The 24,037-nt window shown below is 36.9% G+C and overlaps 1 protein-coding gene across 1 annotated transcript in view; it reads right to left on the reverse strand.

Moving 5' to 3' along the window:
• Positions 1–24,037, reverse strand: part of LOC128867730 (cyclic nucleotide-gated cation channel beta-1) — a 131,811-nt gene that overhangs the window by 31,477 nt on the left and 76,297 nt on the right. Inside the window, exons 4-6 of the mRNA XM_054109187.1 lie at positions 10,272–10,423; positions 9,426–9,567; positions 2,941–3,078 (exon numbers count right to left, since the gene is read on the reverse strand). Coding sequence (XP_053965162.1) covers positions 2,941–3,078; positions 9,426–9,567; positions 10,272–10,423 — 432 coding nt within the window. The remainder of the gene's footprint in view (positions 1–2,940; positions 3,079–9,425; positions 9,568–10,271; positions 10,424–24,037) is intronic.

Below are 24,037 nucleotides of genomic sequence, written 5' to 3' on the forward strand. Positions count from 1 at the left end.
GCCTATGTGCTCATAGGCTATTATTTTTTTTATTGAATTTTTGGATTCTCCATCGTCGATTTTATATGTGGTCAAAATTTTGTCAAATTCTAGTTTCACAAAGTGGGTCAAAACGTCAGTCAAAAAATAATAAATATTTACAGACATAACGAGATTTGAGTGAGAACTACTTTCGACAAAAAGTTTGAAATTCATTTTCTCAAAACATCAAAAAATTTATAGGCTATTTTAATACTAAGGGGACGATATGTCTAATGAGTTGGATGTTGACAGATCAACCATCTGTAAATGTTTGCAGGCGAAGGGACGGGATGGTCAAGAAAGCTGGTAACTGTCTGCCACATCAATTGAAGGAGAAAGATATCGCGTGACGTTTGGTGACGCGTGAGATGCATCTTGAAGGGCCGAAAAAAATGGAGCTATTATGATAGCCATCAAGTTAGTGATAGAAATCTAAATTTTTGCGCATTACGAACTGCTTAGAAAGTCAGGTCGTCCAAGTTCATTTTTAGTCATACCAACAGAAATATTAATTATGGAAAAATCATATTTTAAAAGTTTCTAAAAAATTAAATTGCTTGTAAAAATCTAAAATGGGTACTAATAACATACAGATATTAATGAAAAATACAAATAATTGTTACACGCAGTTTCATACTAATAGCATTGAGGGAAAGGAGTCACATACATATGTATATTATAAAAATGATTTGACCAAAATAGTATTTTATGAAAAATCTACTTGTGTAGTTGTATTGTTAACATTTTGCCGTTGCATATTAATTAAAGACAAATAGTTTTTTCTTGTTTTTGTGAGAGACGTTTTGTTGAAGAAATTGCTTACACAGAGTGGCTCAAAAATACCAGATCAACTTTATTTGCATGTGTAGGTGTATTATTATTTTAGTTTTAGGGTCTCGCAAAACAACTTTAAAAGTAAAATACTATATTATAAGAAACGAAACTCTTTCTTAGAGTGTAATTCATGTCTAGTGAAGTTCCCTAGAAGATGTCATAGGCAGTCAGCTTCTTTAGGGAGCGAACAGCAATGCATTTATTGAATTCAATCATTAATTTCCGTAAAAAGTGCTGCAGCACTGGTCTCAATTAGCTCAACGTCCCTTCCTAGGCCATATTAAGTATAAATGAATTCAAAAGTGATGGAACTCTGTGGCTTAACATTTCATAAGAGCCAATTTTGAGTAATTTACGTGGATTTTCCATCAACGTAATATTTTCAGTGAGGAAATGGAGGAACGTTAAATAGTGAAATCCAAAATATAGTAGAATGAAGTTGTGTGGCAGCGTTGGATTTCAAATGTTTTATGAAATACTTTTTTTAGCCAAAGATAAGATTTCTGAAACACTGTAAAGTGTCTTAGATAGCTATGAGAGATATCAAAGACTCAATAAATTTTGCTTTAAGGCAGTAAATATTTTTTCATCGTAATCAAAAAATATTTATTGCGTATTTATTTATGATTATCAGATTCTTTCACCCATTTGTGAGTATCTACTAATTTTTCAAATTAATAAAGGTCCAAAAATTATAAAGCAATTGAAATTAATTGGCAGTACTATCGAAGTGGCTTCTTTGAATTCGACGCTACACGATGTTCTTGGCTTCGTGACAGTCAATTTTTGCAAAGCGGGCTTAAGGAAATTTTTTTATTTGCAAGTTGTTTGGAGACGGTCAGTCAGGGTAGCTTCCCAAAACAAATGAGTCAAAGCTTGGAAAAAATGTTTACGGATTTTCGTCGCACATATTGGGAAATCATGTACAAGCAGCCGTGAATATAGGAAATAGACTCAGTGGTCACCTAGAAGTATTTGCTTATTTTTTTATTTATAAGTAATATAATTGTAAAATATTATATCACACATATAAGCCAACTAGCTATAGAGGAAATTGGCCTGAAGAAGAATTGGCAGTTAAACCTTTCGCCCTAGCCGTATGGAGTCAAAAACAGGAATCTCAGAAAGATTTCTTGGGCATGCGCTGATTATGTATGCCATTGTAGAGAATTGATATTTTACAGGAACGAACACTCCTCCTCTAATTCATAGTCCTACTATAGCCACATATAACAACTATGGAAGAAAGTTGCTGAGACAGATAAAAGTGCTGTTCACCTTAAATTTAAAATTGGTCAAAGTTTGATGTGCTTTGTCGCGTGATGTATAAACAGGATCATATTTGTTTGTGTGTTCATATGTATGTGAGGAAGGATACCTTTACATTATGTTATTTATTTTTGTTATTGTGTGCTATTAAAATGTAATTGGGATTTTTATTATTGCCAACGGGTTGCACAATTTCAAGAAGAATTAACTCGGTAGGGCATGGAAAAATTAATATTTGAACACCTAAGCGAATTATAAAAAAAAAAAACATACACACATATATGTAAAAAATTTATAAGATAACAAATAATAATATTACAAACACCATTAAATTGCACTTAAGTTGTGCAATGGAACCCGCAAGGCACTAGAAACAGAGGGCGTCCCCAAATGACTTGGCGTAGATGCGTTAACCAGGAATCCAAAAAGCCATTCAATGAATTAAAATTCCTAGCCAGCAATCGGAATATGTGGAAATCTTTTGTAGATAGACTAAGTTCTTAGTACATATACCTATATGTATTGTAACACCTGAACATGTCAATAATAATAATAATAATAAGTTGTGTGTCGTAGATTTAAAGGGTAATGATTGTTGTTTTGTATGTGTTTAGCTACTAAAATTAAAGGTACTTGTGGAAGGTAAGCAGTTACACAATCTAATGGGTGTATCGTGATATTTCTGCTACTTTTCTTTTTTTGAAAAGGTGTAAGCATCGACTGCTAAGGGAACTCTCACAAATTTCAAAACATTCTTATTTACGTGTATATTGTTCCGCCTGGCGCACTAAAACTGATATTTACCAAGTTCTTTACCTGCTGTGCCCATATTCAGTATACTAATCTCGCCAAAATAGGAACCTGCCTTCAATGAAGCCATCACCGTCTTCCCATTATCGGCCACCACCTGCAGACGGCCACGATTTACTATGTACATCTCCTTCCCAACCTCACCTGGATTGAGTGGTAATTGGCAAAAGTAGATGGAGTGCAGAGTGCCAGTGTTTGTTCAGCATAAATGTAGTTGCCAGCAGATAAGAGCGATGATGTCCGGTAGAGTGGTTGAATGTAACATTGGTTACCGCGCAGTTGTAGAGGGTTAGCAGTTTGAGTGGTTTGCATTGATTTCAGTGGTTTATGGTAGTTGAGTGTTGAGGATTTCGGCGGTCAAGTGGTGCACACATAACCATGGCAATGATAGTTGTTGTGGTAGCCGAGTGTGGATCACGAAATCCCCAATAGCGTTGTTAAGATGTTCAAATGGGTAATTTATTGGTGGTGCGTGAATGCGAGGATGCACACATAGTGTTATTGTTGTTATAATACCAGCATTTGTGCCGAATCACATGAAGCCATAGGAAATAAGTAATTGCAGTAACAGTGGTTGTTTTTGTTGGTTGTATTGTAGGATGCCAGCCAAACAGATCATTCATTATCGTCGTCGTCAAGTGCGTAAGGACATTGGCATTTATGTTTGCATAAGAAAGTTGCATGAAACACAAAACAAACACACACACACTCATGCCCGCGCACGCATACATATATGCACATAAGCACATAAGCACAAGAATAGCCAGCATGTCATGTTAGTATCGTATGGCAGTTTGTTTGGTAGCAGAATTTCGTGACCAAAATGCAACGCGTAGTTCATTAGTCAAAACGTCAGTTCGGACGGGCAGCCAAACGGACACAGAATTAGCACGCATGTGTGTGTGCCATGCATGCATATGTGCATTTTCACATCCCATTATGCGGGTGTGTGTGCGTTTTTTGGCACATCATTTGGGTTTTTGCACATTTTCGTTGTTGGTTTAGTTGTTGTTGGCGTTGTTAAATTTTCGTGTACATTTTTGTTATATCCAGTTTCCAGCATTAATACATATCCGTGAAAGTATTGTTGTTTTTATATTAGTTTACGATGGCATCATCGTTGGCGCCACAGTTGGCAGAGTAATTAGTGGTGTAACAAAAACAAAAACAATAACAAAAACCAAGGGCACAATAGTTTGTTGTTATAGCGTGCGTTTGGCCAATCAGTAGAGATTTCACGGTGTCGTTGTGGTGTTGCAGCGTGTAGAATAAATGAAAAGAAAATATTTGTTAGTAAATTTGAGTAGCTAAGGGGTATTTATTGTTGATACACACACATATGCATGGTAGATTAATGGCTCATACAAATATTTCACCTGACTTATTTTTGAAGTGGAAACCTAATAGCCGTTTCCAAGTACAGTGTTCGCTAGTTGAGCTTTCTTGTGCCAGATGGGAAGCACTAATACCTAAACGACTAATAATGCGTTAAAAACTATTAGCACGCAATGTGTATTTGCGGCATGCCTAAGTGTTTGTATGTTTGTCATCCAGTATTCACTTTGTTAGTCAAAAAAAATTTTTTTTTGCAAATATACGCCAATTTTTGATTTATGTTGTAAGAAATACTGCCATGGTCCAATCAAAGTACATCACATACTGCAAATTTTTATAATTTATTTATTTATTTTTTAATTTCGCTTACTTTTTTATAAATATATAGCTCATACTACACCAAAAGACATATTACGCAAAGTTTAAAACTTTGCACTAAATTTATAAACAATTTATTTGCATACAAAATTTCAAACTTTTTACTAGGAATTTATAAAAAAATGTGGGTATGCAGTTTTGTAGACGATTAAATTTTGGTGTAGTAAAGTGCAAAGTTCAAGTAGTTTAAAAATCACACTGATTTTTTGAGAATTTTTTTAGTCGCGGTCTTGTGCATTTTCTTCATTTAACACTAACTCCACATTTTTTTATATGAACGCAGAAAACCAACACCATCAGCAAAAAAAAGTCAAAATTAACGCAATTTTTTAACCACTTCAAATTTTCACTTATCTATAAAACTGCATGTGCAAAATTATCAAATGATTTGAATAAATGAATCTTCAAGAATGGGTCTTAGTTGACTTTGGTAGCGTAATTTGATAGTGAAATTGTACAAAGGATCGCTTGAATTTCTATTACAAATTCTAAATTTGAGTCCGATCTCGAACATAAAGGATAGCTGAGCAATAAAAGATAGCTTGGGGTCAAAAAAGACATTTAGATCTTTAAAGTTATTGCCACTATTAAAAACCGATCCACTGTTCTGTAAATTATTGTAGAATACGCGTAAAAGTGTACGAGAAAACTACATGAAGTGGCATTTAGAAAAATTGAGGCGTTTTCAATTCCTAACACAACACTCCACAGAGGGCCAGAAGGCATGCAACAGCGGCCAAAATTCAACTTTAAAGTTTTCATATTTCCTGCTAATATACAAAATATCCAGTATTTAAAGTAACTGTTGGTTAAAGCACTCATTAAATGAATTTATGACATTTTAAAAACTATTGTATCTTTCATTTGGTTTCTCCTGTGTGCACTTAGGAAATGTGCTTAAAATGTATAGTTAGGTTAGGTGAGGTTTGGTAGTGATGGTTGCCCAGAGAGTGGGCCCACTTGGACGAAAGAAGTTTGGTTCACCCTTTGTGATACCACTGCAAGAGGGCGAAAAGTACTATAGTACGAAAGGGAAAGGGATGGGGAGGGTTGAGTGTTTGTGGACTATGAACGGTGACTAGTCTGCGGCTGTGTTAGCCTCTTTATGCTGCTGATGAAGTTCAGCAAATTTTTGTTATCAAGACCTGCTATATCAGCAGGCGCGGAAAAGAAGTGAGAACCAAGATGCTTAAATCTTAGTTCCGCGAGAGCTGGACAGCTAAGGAGCAGGTGCTCATCCTCCATACAGCTGACGCAAAAAGGACTCGAAGTATTTCCGAGTCTCACGGCATGTGTACCCCGCGGGCAGTGCCCCGTGAGGATGCCCACGTAATTTGAGAGATGAGATTTTGTCATCCCCAGAATATCCCTCGAACGCCTCCTATCCGAACGTGTCCAGAAGGACTTCGCGACCTTACACGTTCGTGGACTTGCCCATTTCCTGGCTAGTTTCTAATGCACCATAATAGAGCCTAAGGCCCTAATTGTCGCTTGGATATCGGAGAAAATATTTACCTTCTTAACAGTTATTACGCAAGTAAGTAGCCAGTCTGCTGCTTCTTTAATTGCGGTCACCTCTGCTTGGAACACACTGCAGAGATCCGGTAACCTGCATTTGAGTTTGATGGGGAGCTCTTTGCAGAATACTCCTATTCCAACCCTACCGTCCAACTTCGAGCCATCCGTGAACAGGTTAACCAGGCCTTGCCCCCGGTCCACTCCTCCCTTGATGGAATATGGGTGGAGAAAGTTCCGCTTGGACTAAGCGAAGGCACGCACTGATCCGTCGACAAGGGGTTGAACTCAAAGTTTCTGAGAATGCTTGAGTGCCCGTATGTGAGATTGAACTTATATCCCAAACACCTCAGTCTAATTGCGGTACGTGCAGCGGCAATTCTCCCTGCGATGTCTATAGGTACCACATTTAACATTACATTAAGCGCTAGAGTAGGAGTAGTTCGAAGCGCCCCACTGATTCCAATGAGTACAGACCTTTGAACTCTTTCTAGATTTTTAACTGATGTCGTCCTCTGCATTGAGTTTCGCCAGACAACGGCTCCATATAACAAGATTGGCTTTATTATGGTATTATAGAGCCAAAATAAAACTCTAGGCGAGTGACCCCATCTTTTGCTAATTGCGCCCTTGCATCCATACAAGGCGATTGTTGCCTTCCTTACTCTCTCCTCAATGTTGGGCTTCCACGTTAGCTTACTGTCATGGATTAGACCTAGGTACTTCTCCTTGCCAGAAAGCACCAATGGAGCGCCCCTCATCGAGGGGAGTCGAACTCTGGGTATTTTATATTTCCTCGTGGAAAGGACGAGCTCCATCTTAAAAGGATTCACCCGCTGCCCCTCGAACAACTACGTTCAGATACCCCTGAATTAAATCGGGTAGAGTTTTGTTACAGCCTATCAATCTTAAGGATAAATTATTATACTTCTAGCACGTGACCATAACTTAACTCCATCTTTAATCAAACAGGTCAAATAATACCATTTAAAAGTGGACTATTAGAAACAAAAAAGCATATCTACTTCAAACTACCGATGCTCGTCCTAGCATTTTATCCACATCTTAAAGCTAGAAATATTCAAAACTATTGATTACTTCACACCATGCTCCAAAAATAAATTTTTTTTTAGCCCGGAAAATGTTCATATGCACGTGAAATTATAAGCTTTTAGGTTCCTCATTAATTTAATTTTTGAAACGGTTTTAAAGTTTCGAAGGACTAAATTTCCAAAAAAGAATTTAAAGCATAGTCCCTGATACTGATTTTAGGTGACTTATTCGGTTACTGAGAACAAATTCCGTTTAATTTTCAACTTCGTTTTTTTGTGAAAAAAATAGTTGGATTTCTAATAGGTCTATTTATAAGTTCGTGCGGTTTTACAACAGATGGCGTAACTTGATTATTATTCCATCGATCCACATTTCCAAACATTCATTGGAGAGCTACTGTCGTAAGGCACAAACGTCAGTATAAGTTTTTTATTTGAAGCGTAAACAACAATATTTTTACCACACTTGAAAATGTCGAATTTCGTGCCAAATAATGTGTTTTTGCGGGGAATTCTTCTTCATTATTTTAATATGAAGAAAAAAGCAGCCGAAAGTCATCGTATCTTGGTGGAAGTTTATGGTGAGCATGCTCTATCTGAGCGAACGTGCCAGAAGTGGTTTGCACGCTTTAAAAGTGGTGATTTTGGCTTGGAAGACGAAGAACGCGAGGGTGCGCCGCCAAAGTTCATGGATACCGAATTGGAGGAATTGCTCGATCAAGATCCGGCTCAAACGCAAGAAGAGGTTGCAAAAACTTTGGGAGTTGATCAATCAACCACTTCCAAACGTTTAAAAGCCATGGGAATGATCCGAAAGGTAGGCCATTGGGTGCCGTATGAATTGAAGCCAAGAGACGTTGAACGCCGTTTTATGGCATGCGAACAACTGCTTCAACGGCACAAAAGAAAGGGTTTTTTGCATCGAATTGTGACTGGCGATGAAAAGTGGGTCCATTACGACAATCCAAAACGTCGGGCAACGTATGGATACCCTGGCCATGCTTCAACATCGACGTCGGCGCAGAATATTCATGGCCTGAAGGTTATGCTGTGTATCTGGTGGGACCAGCTGGGTGTTGTGTATTATGAGCTACTGAAACCGAATGAAACGATTACGGGGGATGTCTACCGACGACAATTGATGCGTTTGAGCCGAGCACTGCGAGAAAAACGGCCGCAATACGCCGATAGACACGACAAAGTTATTTTGCAACATGACAATGCTCGGCCACATGTTGCACAAGTGGTTAAAACATACTTAGAAACGCTCAAATGGGATGTCCTACCCCACCCGCCGTATAGTCCAGACCTTGCGCCATCCGATTACTATCTCTTCCGATCGATGCAACATGGCCTGGCTGACCAGCACTTCCGTAATTACGATGAAGTCAAAAAATGGATCGATTCGTGGATTGCGGCAAAACCGACCGAATTTTTCACAAAGGGAATCCGTGAATTGCCAGAAATATGGGAAAAAGTAGTAGTAAGCGATGGACAATATTTTGAATATTAAATTTGTAACCATTTTACGTCAATAAAGTTTCAAATTTCGAAAAAAAACCGCACGAACTTATACATAGTCCTATTACGTAAAAAAAATTTAACTTTCCATCTATAAAATAAAGTATACGCAATGGCTACTTAAAAAAGCGGAAACTTTTCTTAGCGAAAAGAAAAACAAGTTTTTTTAAAAGCTTTTTTTTTGTTTTTGAAAATGTCGTCCTTTGAACAAATGACAATCTAAGTACGCATCATTACTATATAAAATCTGTAGCTTCACATGCATATAAAATTTTCCCTGGATACATTTTATTGTCTCACGGTTCAATACAAACTACTTCCAAGTGATTTTTCTGAGATTTCAGATAAAAGGCGTAACTCCATTTGAATAGATAATTTGAACTCTTATGCTATTCTGCAGCTCTGCAAACTATTACGTAAAAATCAAGCTCTGTATAGTACTTTAAAGACTAACTAATTTAATTGCTTTTTTTTAAATGATTCACCAAATGATAGTAAACCCATTCTAATCCCCAATTGAAACTGAATTCGAGGCAATGCATTCGTATGGGCGATTAGTATCAATTACCATTACCAGGCACTAGGCATTGCGGCAAAAACTCCCAATAGCCATTAAATACCAGCTGCCTGCATATGTGTGTGTGTATATATTGCAACAAATTTTGTGTGTATGCCTTTGAAATCACTTACCCTTCCGGCAAATATAGTCACCGGGTGAGAAGAGTACCGGCCGCAGACGTAGCACCAATTCGCATAGGAAACCCGCTTCGGTATTTTGAAAAATTTCAACTCGCTTAAGTGTATCTAAATGGACGTTAATTGCTATTTCAGCCTGCAAATGAGGAATAAACATTTGAAAATAAATTTGTGATTGGTAGAGAAAAAGAGAATTCGCTTCAAAATTAGTAACAGAAAAAAAAAAAATCAGGAAAATAGCGATGAAAATAGAAATGTGAAAATTGTACTCGAAATGCGAAACTCGAAAATATAATTACGAATAAATCAACTCAAACGAAATGGCAATTTAGTTGTAAATGCGTGCGACTGCAAACACGCTAGGCTACGTGTTGCTGCATACGCGTGTGTGTGAGTATGGATTTATGTGTATTAAAGCGGCCACTATGTCACCCGTAGGGAGATGGGGCATCAAACAAAAATACGACAATTGCCAAATGATACCAAATGCAAATTTCCGTTGCCCAATAACCAATAGCCCAGTTCAAACCATTCGCTCGATAGAATGCGAAATGCACAAGCCAATACTAGGTATGCACGTATGTTTGTATACATCTAAAATGTCTGAAGTGTCCTTTTACCAGTAGTTGATTAGATGTACGTATCGCCAGAAATGTTTCCTACAGCAATGCAAAAGCATCAACTATTCATTCGCCATAGGTTCGAATCGCCTGCATTTACGTACCATCAAGTGTTGCCTATATATAGGCGCCACTGCTTTGTTGCTTTTTATTTTTGTGTATGTATGTTTATGCTGGTGAATGTGTGCGTATGTACATGAATGCATTTGACCATATTTACCTTTAATTTATCAGGAAGACAGGATACAGCTCGCTCCTCGTCGGAACATTTTTGGGTCAGCCACAGGTAATCAAACCATTTAATGACTTTCACCTGCAGATGATTGGGCACACGACGCATACGCATATACGTTTTCACGCCATCCAGTTTGGCTGCATTCGATTAGTAACCAGTGTAGCAGTGGTAGTAGAGATATTAATAGAGGCAGTCGTATTTCGATGAGACGAGATGTTGCATTGCGGCGTTGCAGGTATTGAGGTGCCAACGAGCCAGATAAGCGTTGAATTCACCAGCACAGCCAGGGAAGCAAGAATTTTGCAATTCAAATATAAGTTTGCCATTTACGAACAAGCAGCAGTCAGCATATACGAGCGCGTGTATTTATAAAAACGACAAGTTGCATTAATTAGATTTTTTGGCTTCATTAAGTAAAAGTATAAATTGAAAGTTTCGATATATTAAATTTCCATGAATTTACTTGGCATAAAAGAGTCAATACTTGATATACAAGGTGGCGGAAATAATACAATATTGTTTTTCAACAACTTTTTACTAAATAATAAAAAATCATTTTAAGAGAGGCAAATCTTTATTTGGACTTTTATGCGCTCCATTGCATGTCTGTTTGTATACCACAGCCGTCTAGTTCACAAGTGTCAAACACGAAGATCGTTTGAAAAGTCCATGAAAAATCAGACTACTGGTACATATCGAGGTTGTGTTTCGGTAGTAGTATCTCTTGGAAGAACGTGCTGCGAGTTTACGCCAGATCGGTATATTTCTTTGTGTTTGGCATTCGTTTAAAATGAGGAAGTTGGGTGATTTTCCATTACCATGATGACAGCGCACCAGCTCTCTCCTCAGCACTTGTGGTCGCAAAATTAATGAAAATAGGGTTCCAATTCGCTTCAAATCCCACCTATTCTTCAAACTTGGCTCACTCGGATCTCTCAAACTACTATTTGCTTCCCAGTTTAAAGAAATGGCTGACGGGAAATGATTTTTTTCAAACGAGGAGGTGATAACAGAAATGAGTGGCTATTTTTCTGAATGGACAAAACGTATTATGCGAAAGGGGTCAACAAACTAGAATAGCGGTTAATGAAGGGTTTAAGCCTAAAAAGAGACTATATCGAAAAGTAAAAAAAGTTTATCCCAAACAATTCATTAGTTTTTATTTTTGCATGGATTTTCAAAATACCCCCATATGATTGTTGTACGACGCCACGGGGTTATTAATTTTGCGCCACCTTGTGTATATAAAAAAAAAATTTTTGAAGTGAATAATTTTAAAATTATTTGAGTAGGGGTTTTTATTTGTGTCATTAATAACGAACTCATTTTTATAAAATAACTAAATGAAAGTGAGAATATGAAGTATCCTTAAAAAAGGTAATCCATTACACTGTATGACAAAATCAAAGTTTTTTCAACAACAAGGTTCTGAATATTTGAAATTTTTCCAAAACAATGTTTTCAATGTACGCAAACGAAATTAACCCTTACGCATTTGCCGTTTTGTCCTATTTCTGGCATTTAAGTTGTTATTTGAGAGGTGTGTTAAGAGATAAGTAGTAGAGTTTCAAGGGAAACATTTTTGTGGAAAATGTTAACCCTCCAACTGATTTCCTATGCCGATTTGCCATAAGAATGCATAATAGGACGAAAACTTTTACTTCTCTTAAATTAAAATTCATACGTAAACTTTCAAATATGCTTGTTCTGTCCTCTCTGCCAAAGCCCATTATCAGAGTTTTATTATTTTTTTCCGTGTTGTGTAGTGCAATCAGCAGTTACTCGATAACTTGCGGTGCATGTCCCAAGAATTATGAAACGATAAAAAATGCGGAAGAGAAAAAAGTAGGGCTTTACTTAAACCTTGGAATGAAATGGCATTATTTACGACCGGAATTTTGACAGCCTTGAGGCAATAGTGCCTATTTTACTTAAGAGAGGATTTAAAAACAGGTGGCGTGGAAACTCATTGCTTTTCTGCAAACATCTCAGACTCTTTCCTGAGTCGCAATACTCTGTCTTGGCGAAGAGAATGTAGCGCGCTCATTCTCAGTCCATCCGACCGAAAAATGTATGGCGAAGGCCAGACAGCGACAGAGAAAATGCTCTATACTATCCTCATCCTCCAAACAAGATGCACACAATGGATTCTCGACAATAAATAGGGCACCCATATGTCGCCTAAACGGATTATGCCACATAATTATACACATCAGGGCCCGCAGCTCACTTTTGATTTTTGTTCAGGAATCTGCGAAATGAGTTTTGTAAATCGCACTGATTTCAAGTAGGGCAGGCCTTCATAATCCTTTAACTCAGTCTCCATTAAATGCTTCTATGCAATCCACTTCACTTTATTCGTTTGACTACTTTAAATGACTTATTACGACTGACACAACTTACGCAACTACATACGAGTATAAGGCACTCACACTTATTCTCACACACATACACCTGCATACATACATATATATATATATGCATCGAAACAACAGCAGTGCATTAAGGAATTGAGCGAAGTGCATCGAATATAAAATTTTTCGAATTTTTAACGATAAAATGAAAGATTCTATTTTATTTCTTTTTTAGCAAATTTACACCTTGCGTGGTACAATCGCAACCTTCGGTCGGCAGAGAAGTGTTACGTAATATAGAAAATCACGCGAAAGCGTTGTAGAGTGGACGCCATGGCGTTGGAGATAGGCAGTTAAATGACATCAATTTTTAATTGTGACAACATTTCCGGTGATGAGCCACAGTGGAAATGAAGTGATGCTTCACTGAAAGTCGGTAAATGTGTGTGTATGTACGTAAGCAAAAGCCGTATGCACGCAAGTAAGTATGGATATATATATCTTTGGAAATTTATTGCATGACCTGTAAATATACAGAGGAGTTAATGACGCTGCGACAGCGGATCGATTTAATATTTGCTATTAACTCACATCAAGATTTATGCACACCAACACAAATATGTATATATAGAGTATGTATTATGATGAAAGTTGTGTGAAGTAAAGAAAGCGCGTATTTTCAATTTTTTTTTTTGTTTTTTTTGCATTCTCGTTTGGTAAAAATTTGCATTTCTGTGATGCCATGGAATAAAAAATTTTAAAGTATTGACGCAAAATTTTTAAATGGTAGTCAATGTTTTTTTGATGTTGCACTAAATAAGCTTTGAATTCAATTAATGAAATTTAATTCCAGTTTGTTTTGAAATGTTTAAAATTTATTATCAAATCGCTTATCAATTATCGGCAAACGATCCGTGCGCCGAGTAGCTGGCGCATAAATGCCAAGACTTTGCTCATAACGTGAAATTAATTGTTTGGACTTCCTCGCACACTTGCCAAAATATATATATATGTATGTATGCAACTGAATGACTTCAACGATGATCCAGATTTGCTTAAAAGGGTCTCTCAACCATTATAGAAACAAGGCCGGAAAACACGCCGAGTTCAGCCAAATGTGAAGGTTTTGCTCACTATTTATGTTTTTTCGACTAGAATGGCATGGTGCCTCACGAGAGTGATAGGGTTAATCGTTACCAATTTTATATATGAGAAAGAGAGTCTGTTTGCTTGTTACGCTTTCAGGGTTTAACTGCTCAACCGACATCATGCAATTTCGCACACTGGCGTCAACACCTAGCGCAGCTTAAGATATAGCATAGCTATTATCTCCAGCCCCTTATCTAGCCTCTGCGGCCGTGGCGCCTCCCATACATCACAAAGTATTTGTGATAGAGTACTGGAGAGAAGATAAGTTCAGTATATGATGATATGAAATTTTCAACCGATATATCTGGATCTAAAAGCATATGTTTTATGGCGTTGCCACCTGAATTTTATTGCAAACTAGCAATTTATCTCAAATTCCACTTGAATAAGAATATATAGATATCAAATGAAATTAAACTCCTTTTAAGCAAAAAAAAAAAAAATTATTTTGTTTTGCCACATAGTTTTATTGCAAAATAGTAACCAATAACTAATTTTTTTTTTAATACTAAAATATGATCATCGAATAAAAGGTATTAAATCGAGCTTTGGAGCTCTGTTAGCTAAGACTTGAACATCACGTGCTTCTGGTTAAACTCCAATCAACTTAGAAAACATCGAGAGGAGAAGGTTCTAGTTTACCAACTTGTGTGTTTTACATAAATTGAGAACCGCGAGTGAATCATGCTGCTATATAATTGTGACCCCTATTTTTAATAACATGGTTCCAAATATTCCACCGGAAATAGATTTTTCGTAAAATGTAAAATATACGGAAACGCGTCAAAGCGAAAATAAAGGCAAAGCAACAAATATACAAAGCAAAACATTGCAAACATCGACGGTAGAAAATATCGCTGGTGCAATTATGATGACGTGCTGAGTTACATCCTCTAAGATTCTATGGAAACTTAGTTAAGTCGAAGTCTTGGCTAGCAAAGCTCTTAATAAAAATATATCTTTAGCTGGTATTGCCACCTATTTTTCCGGACATCAATAAATTTTTACAGAAACACATATATCGATGGAAGACAGCTGGCAACCAATAATATTTTTAAACGGCGTTGCCACGTAATTCCAAGCAAAACATTTTGATTGCTGACAATATTTAATAAGAAGTTAGGGTATTGTTTTAAATTTTTTTTTCTTTGACGTTACCATCAACCTTTCAAGGCGAAAGTTGTAAATAACAGTACAGATGAGTTAAGACTTAGGATTTCAATACCACGCTAGTTTTTATAGAGATCGTTTACTTAAAAAGTATTTTTTTAATGGCGTTGCCAATTACTTTTTAATTCAAAAAGTATTGGAAGATTTATAATTTTTGTAAATAGCGTTGTAAGTCAATCAAGTTGACAATTGTGAACGAGCTGCAATCTACATTCAGGTAAGCAATGGGGCGCATAAAGTTCAGTAGTCAAATGTACGTGTTTTAGATATTTGTAAAAAAATATGAACGGTGCTCGTCAGATTTTGAAATTAGATGCACATACGTTCTGAAAGATATCAACGTTTTTTCCGTCTATTGGTGTAATTCAGTATCCCCGCACGACTTTGAAAATATAAGTTATTTAAAATTTTCGTAATTTTGAGAAACCAATTTTTCCTAGAGTGGAATAATCCCTCAAATATGAAAGAAATGAAAGTATTTACACCTATGTAATTTTAAGGTATAACCTTCGTATTTTTGATAGTGTAAAACGGAAGCCGAAAAGCAATTTAATATTTTTTCCTTATCCAACCTTAACCAATAAAATAATTTATGGGTTCAAAACCTTCTGCTACTTCAATTTTAATGAGTTTTCCGTATTAGAGTAAGAGCAAACTGTGTTTTCCCTATTAGGATTAAATATATAAATTAAAGTAAATGCAAAATATTTTTCCATTGGTTCTGACTTTTTTCATATTAGGAGCGATTGCATGTCAACTGATCTAGGTGGTTTGGACATTGTCGTCTGTTTTTCCGAAAATTTTATTTGAGTACAGTAAGTAAACTGAACAAATATTGGTAAAAATTGTATAATTTTGATCTCTAATCAATGTAGCGAATTTAGGAACAGAAGTTTTTAAATAGAAATATCTTCTTTTTAACATTTTCATAATTTTTCTTTTAATTTTTTTTGGAATAAAATAGAATTAAAAAAAGATTTTTCAGAAAAAAATAAATTTTTATTTTAATTTTATTTTAATTAAAATTTTTTTTTTTTTAATTTTTTTTTGTCAGATTTTTTCCTAATTTTTATTAATAGCCCTGACTATGCTCAACAATTCGTACAAGTTTTATACAGCGATGTAATTAACTTTTCGAGTTGTATTCAAATATGTACAGCGGTGCAAAACACCATGTTTTCGTTCATTAATCTACAAAATGACACTTTGATGGATTAGCAAAGGGGCGTAATGTGCAAGTACGTATGCTACTTATTATTATTCCTGCTTGCCGCTATAACCACTTACGTGATTTTGGCCGACGTAAAAAGAAGCACGCCAGTCGTTCCCACCAAGCGAAGCCAAGCTCTTCTCCACCAGACCTTTCCAACGCAGAGGAGGTCTTCCTCTCCTCTTCTTTCTACCAGCTGCATCGAATACTTTCAGAACCGGAGCGTTTTTATTCATTCGAACGACATGATCCAGTGGCTCTTTTTTAACAGCTGTTGTGGTAACGCTCATACATCTCATTGTTCCATAGCCTACAATACTCCCCGTCGCCAACGTGTAAAGTTCGAAACATCTTCCGAAGAATCTTTCTCTCAAACACTCCAAGGGACGCCTCATCGAATATTGTATTCGTCCAAGCTTCTACGCCACATGTTTGGACGGTCGTGATGAGAGCCTTATGAAGTGTTAGCTTTATTCGTCGAGAGAGGAATTTACTATTCAATTGCCTACTTAGTCCAAAGTAGCACTTGTTAGCAAGAGAGATTCTCCTTTGAATACTTTATATTTATCACTGATTTTCATTGGCTCACTGTGTGTATTTTAATATTACTCGAATAGTTATAGTAATCCTATTATGAGACTGTCAGGAATTACAGAGCGTAGTCTTAATTATTCATACTTATTATTAATAATAAACGAATCAGAGTAAGGCGTTTGTTCAATATGACAAATGACATTTTTGTATCTCAAAAATTTTGAACATAAAATAATTGTTTTTTGGAAAAAACTATGCATAACTATATTAGGTATATTCTTAAAAATGTATAAAACTCTGAAAAAGAATCACAGACATTTCACTTAAAACAGTTCTGTACTAAAATTTTAGTAAGTCTCAAAATTATCAGATTATTCAAATAGTTTAGTTTAAAAACAGTTTACTATTCATTATACTTAAGCCAACAAAAACCAATTTATGGAAAAATTCACGACAATATGCCAACTACTTGGGTCACTTGACATGGAATCGGTAATGGCCAAATACCATGACTAGCGCCCAAATCACCCAAGTTTAGTCTCTGATGTGACTAAATGGAATCCGATTCTTGTGATATCATCTTTTTCGCGAATTTCTATTTTTAATTTTTCACTTAGCAACGAACTGTGACGGTTTTCAAAAAACAAAAAGAATGCTGATAAAGAAACTTGAGCTCTGGCCACTCTGTGCCAATGAATAAATATTAGGCCAGAATATATCAAGGTTTGCTTTTTTTCAATGGCTGTACAGACTTAAGTTTCGGCCAAAATCTTTAACCAAAATAAAAATATGCTTGAATGTAGTTCAATCCAGGCTGCTGCCCCAACTTTTGTTTTGCGTGCAGTGCGATTTGGCTCCAAAAATGACGTCTCCTACCTTCCAATGGTAGAAGGTGTTTAAGCGAAGTATTTTTTTTCTATTGCCAGACGATAGGCGAACGATCTCAGAATATTCTGGATATCTAGTGAATTTAATTTCCGTAAGAGTGCTCAAACCAATATCTGCTGCTAATATGACACAGTAAAATAGACTAGACTACGACGTCCGCGTTTCATTTGTATAAACGCACCGAAGTGAAGAAGTTTGAACTTTGATTTCGAACGGAAATGAAATTTCATTCAATCATCTCGAAATATTTCGATAAAGTCACCAAATTTTGTTTAGTGGCATGTGAATATTAAATTTGTATTTCAATTTGTACAGAATATTGTTTTTGCACACATCGATTTTGTTCTCTTTTGCATACGAGTTCGCCTGCACTTTTTTTGCTTATAATTTAGTGGAGTCTGAAACTCGGCGAATGTTCTAGCAGACACAATGGCTGTCAGCAACAGTTGTGAAATAAAAATTCTAAATAAAGCGCTGGAAAAAAATACCAGAGACATAAAATATAAAGTAGTATGAGAAAATGTGTTATAAGCGAAAAAAATTAAAATAATGAATAGAACCGAGCAGAGTTTTATTTTTAAATTTTCAATGCTTTTGGCGTTAACGCTTCTGCGGTACGCGAATGTTTGGCGTGTTCCAAACTACATCAGATGAAGCTGGGCTTTCTAATAGCTTTGTTTTTCCCACTAGATATTTTGACAAGGGAGTTGCCTGGGCTCCCGAAAAATAAGGCAAATCATCAAGCAATGAACTGGAATTGCTTACATAAGTGGCAGGGTCGATGAAGCAATTCATTCATTATTGCCTAATTCCGACATGGAGAAGTGGTTTTTCACCTGGTCCAAATACTTATAGGACATGGATGCTTCAAATCATATATATAAATATATATATTTGGTCGAGCTCCTTCTCCTATTTGTGGTATGCGTCTTGATGTTGTTCCACAAATGGAGGGACCTACAGTTTCAAGCGGACTCCGAGCGGCAGATATTTTGATATGATGATATGCTTTTTTTGATATTTATTGTTTTCATGGTAGAAAGGTAGAAAGGTTTTCATGGTAGTAGGCTTGCTATTGCCTGCCGAGGGGCGACCGCTATTAGCTAAAAACTTTTTCTTCATTTTGGTCTTTTACCGAGATTCGAACCGACGTTCTCTCTGAATTCCGAATGGTAGTCACGCACCAACCCATTCGGCTGTGGCGGCTTCAAATCATACTTATATGAATTTAAGCATGGAAACATTTCTTACCGCACCTTCTGTACGAATGACATTATTGAAGACGCAGTATATTGTTTCTTCGTCTATCCCCAGTTTGAAACGGAAGGAACGACTTGGGCAATAAGCTGGGCAAGCCACACATGGGTAAATCACTTGAGGAATATTATGCTTGAGTAAAAAGAAAACTAGTCCGCTCTTTGCAATATAGCAAATAAAATCTTCACAAAGTTGCATCGTGCGGAGCGTCTCAGCAAATGTCCTAGAAAGGCAAAATGCCGCTTCCCCTTCGCGAAGTAAGGGGCCCCGACGTACAAAAGGAAACGGCGCTGGGTATATCTGTACTTTACGTCGCTCAATCTGTCGAAAGTATCTGGTATATCAGTGTACTGAATACGCATCTGGTTTTTCCGACAGGGCAGTACATACATACATATGTATGCACACATGATTTGTACACACAAAACATTAGCCGCAGCGGAGAGTAAAACTTTGACAATAAAATTTAAACTTTTACATCTGCAAGCGAGGCAAAAATGTGTGCTGGCCATTGAATTACGAAATTAAAATATGTTAATTTGTTTAAACAACAGGAAAATAAATAACTAAACTAAAAATGGGACGCTAAAAGGCACTAGAACCAAGTGACCGTCTCTACGCTGACAGTTTCTCTAACATTTTGACTGCATTTTCATACTTTCGTACGTCCAGTGTATTTCAGATTTTATTGCAGTGACAGCGAAGAACTAATTCTATAGTAGGCAAAGCGAATGCGATTTTGCGGTTTGCCAGCACTACCACAATCTCCACCAATAGTACCAACAATGCCCTCCATATCTTTTTCTCTCTCTTCTAGCCGTAAAATAGTAATCTTATCCTGTTGGTGCCGCAAAAGTGTAAGCAAAAGATAGGCAGCATAAGCTACCCAAGGCAGTTTGAATTGAGTTGAAATAAAGCGCAACATGTGTTCGCGGCAATTGCAGAGCAATAACGGAAAATCACTGACTGCCGCAATGCACACCAAAATCGCCTACAATACCACCGTCACTTTAATATGCCCTATATATGTAGGTATGGGTGTACGTACATATATATGAGATATATTAAACCACTGCAAAGGATGTTGCGCGTCTTTTCCTCCTCTCTTTCGTCGCCACAATTCGTGAACACGCTACGATAAGGTGACCTAAGCAGCAGCAGCGGCAGCACAAACGGCGGCTGGCTTTACAACTGCAACCACTTCACTGTAACAAGTAGCAAGTAGCAAATAAGAAGAGTTCATATTATGCTTGCAACACGAAATCTGTTTGCCACATGCCACAATTGCGATGCAGTTCAATTGATTGCAGTTGTCGAGACAAAACTTTGTAGTAGTTGAACTGAATTGAGTTTAGTTGAATACGGTTGGCTTAAGTGGCGCGATGTCAGAGTGTGCTGCTTTGGGGCAGACAGCGGCAAAGTAAGAAATTGAAGTTACAAGTTTTAGTCGCCATGGCATCAGCCGCAATGGCGATAAAGTTTGCGGCTACATTGAGGACATTGAATTTTCGGTTACCTCACAGCAATTCACCCTGGGCAATTGAATGCGTCAGTTGTGTGTGTGTGTAGTTGTATGTGCAATTGTATTCCGTTGCGGCAATTTGTTCTACGGATTTTATTGTTTTCGTCGTAAAGTAGTGGCCGGTTTTCTTGTGATTCAATGTACATCTGTTTTCTGGTGTTAAGGAAATCCTTTCGAAGTATTTTAGTAGTTGTCCTTGGAAGGATAGTAACTAGTCAGGCAAACGATTTGGGTGGTGCTGAAAGCTCCCATGTAGGTGAGCGGTCGTTTAATTAAAGTATAATATTTTTAGTATATCGACGGGTCAAAAACGGCTGCTTCTACTACGTTTGAGAGTCCCGAAACGGTTCTATTCGCCTGAACATTAATAAGGAGACTGATTATGTACAGCGATATTAAATCGACTAACGACTAGAATGAACGCGACACCTTCTTCCGTCACGATAACAGCATAGACATCATGTGGGTCCTAGTACATACCGGTATAGAGAGCAATTAGTTAGCATATATACATGCCAAAGTAGGTTACATGTTGCCACTTATGTTTCTTCCTCATCTTACTGCTATAATAAAGTTTGTACATTAAAGAACATATAAAAGAAAATATCGCTCGCGTAGTTAATGGCGTGCCGACTTTCCAGCGATTGGCACAGAGTACGGAGCCCAGATGCCAAGAGTGTATTTGACTTAACAGCAAAATTCTTCTTTTTCACTTCACACTCCGTGGTGGACCATAGTTTCGTCAACAATTTCTCCACTTTATTCTATCCATGGTTTCAACTCGACGTTGATTTTCTTAAGATCTGATTCGACATTATCTAACCATCTCTTTCGTGGGCGCCCTCTTCTTCGTCCTCCAATGGTGGTTAAATAAAATCTTTCTTAGTATTTCGCTCTTTCGGCATACGCAGAAAGTGCCCAACCCATCGAATCCATTGGGTTTTGACTAATTGAACTAAAACGTTTTACAGTTTGTCTTTGATGGAATTCCTTCGGTTTCATTGTTGTAGCGAAAACGGTAAGTGTCGTCTATTGTTTAACCGGACCATATATTTTCCTTATGACGCATCTTTAGAAGCACAGCAACTGATGAATATCATTTGTCGATATTTTCGCACCATATGTAAGGACGGGTCGTATCACTGTTTTGTACATTATTATTTTCTGTGCTCGGGACAAATCTTTTGATTTAAATAGTTTTATGTTAGAATGATAGGCCTTATTTGCAGCCTGGACTTTCTCGTTAAAAATTACCGCCGAGTTTTTTTCTGCCGATAGTTTAAAACCCAAGTACTTGAATTCAGTGATATTTTCGAAAATAGCAGTCAACATCAATCCACTTTCTTTAGTCATCAAGTATCTGTTGAAGTGCGTGAAATAGTATTGAATGGCAAAACTCATAGCTAAGTCGCTGAAATGGTTAAATTAACTCCCGCCACTACTCAACGGATTATTGGGCGTTTTATGCGCGAGCTCCGTGTACGAAATAAGCAAAAACTGTAAATAACAAAATTTACAATGACAATGAATCTAGATGGATCTTCCGAAGAGTGCATGGAAGTCCACGAACACGAAAGTGCTGCAGCAATTACAGATCAGGGTGAAAAATACCTTAACGTCATTCTAAATTGTCCGCAGGTTCCTAACAGAAGCTGATTTCCATGAACGCATAACCCGCAACAAGCTATTTATCGGCGCTAAATCCCGCACTGCCAGATTGAAGTTTTGAAGTAAACATAGAATTAAGGATGACAACTTATGGAACAACAAAATTTTTGCTCCATAAGCAAATTTAGCCTTTTCAGATCAGACGGCTTTGGAGTTTGTTTGGAAAAAACAAATGCAAAGCAACAACTTCAAAATCTGCGGAGCACACTCTTACACGGTGGATGACCTGGAATGGTTTTATTGAAAGTAATACGGATATGCAAAAGTACTGCGATATCTTTAATATAAATATGCTTCGAAAACCCACAAAATTAAACTATCGATACAATTTTCGCGTCTATCAGGATAACAACCCGAAGCATAAAACGACGATTGTATAGAATAGGCGCATTAAGAATTGCAGGCAATCGCTACACTTGAATATTATTGTTAACCTATGGTCGGTTGTAAACGTCCAAAAAATATGAAACTTGAAAAAATATGGAATCTGACCTGAAAAAGGTGTTAAAAAAGGAACGGTTGCAAATACTTTTCCTTGGTGGAATCGGTGCCACAGAAGTTCCAAGCTGTTATCGACAAAAAGGAATACCCAACAAATATAGCTTTCAAGTGCTTATTACTATAATAAAGGGGTTTCCAATATCAGGTGATATTTAAATACATAAAAGGCTATTTTTTTATAAGAGCGTACAATTGCTGGCGTATGCCGATGATATTGACATCATCGCCCTTAACAACCGCGCTGTTAGTTCTACCTTCTCCAAACTGGATAAGAGGCAAAGCGAATGGGTCTGGTGGTGAACGAGGACAAACAGAAGTACCTCCTGTCTTCAAACAAACAGTCGGCGCGCTCGCGTATCGGCACCCACGTCACTGTAGACAGTTATAATTTCGAGGTTGTAAAAGACTTCGTTTATTTAGGAACCAGCACTAACACCATTACAATGTCAGCCTTGAAATCTAACGTAGAATCTATCTTGTGCTACACAAGTGCTACTTTGGACTAAGTAGGCAACTGAGCAGTAAAGTCCTCTCTCGACGAACAAAACTAACAGTCTACAAGACTCTCATCATGCCCATCCTAACGTATGCGCAGAAGCTTAGACGATGACAACATCCGATGAAGCGATCTCTTGAAGAGGTGATCCCAACTGGCCTCCGAGATCTTGTGATTTAACACCTTGTGACTTTTTTTCTTTGGGGCCACGTCGCCTCAGGGTCGATTTAAGACTCACGATGAATTCGTGACATAAGGTAACCATTTTGCAATTCGGTTATGGAAAATTTTATGAAAAGGATTTTGTCCTATAAGCGTGGTCGTGATGGTCATGTGCCTCATGTTATTTTCCACTATTAACGGCATAAATATCCGATCATTTATATTACAATAAAAATTAGCATTTTTCTTTGAATATCAAAATAACACCTCTTATTGGAAAATCCTTTAGTTATAAGCAATAATTTTTAGAACTGCATCAATTTGGCTGTGAACAGCATTTTTACAAATTTCGTAGAAACCCTGATTTTCTATTTCTTTTAAGGTCGATGAGGGAACTAGAAATTGAAAAAATTAATTAAAACATTTTTTTACTACAGTTTTTTTTTTTTTAATAAACGAGCACCTGAAGTAAATAATAGGAAATCACGAATAAATTGAGAGAACAAACAGTTACAAACTCGTAGTTGACAAATAAGGTGAATGTTCCTATTTACCTACACATAAACACCTTTGTGTCCATACGGTTATCCTTGCGAACAAACAGCAGTAACTTCATTCGCAATTCGGCACAAGAGCACAAAGTATGTCGGCAACAATTGCAGTAGAGGTAAATGATATACTTATAAGCATTAATACATACATACACTGTACATAAACAAGTTGGGGCATGTGAACTATTTGCGTATTTACATATGCGCAAACATATTTCTACACTCCTAAACGAGAAGTGCACATTTGTTTGAATAGTAGCGCGGAAACTGCTATTTGTCACTTTTGTAA

This window comes from Anastrepha ludens, chromosome 6 (genome assembly GCF_028408465.1).
Source record: "Anastrepha ludens isolate Willacy chromosome 6, idAnaLude1.1, whole genome shotgun sequence".
Lineage (NCBI taxonomy): Eukaryota > Metazoa > Arthropoda > Insecta > Diptera > Tephritidae > Anastrepha > Anastrepha ludens.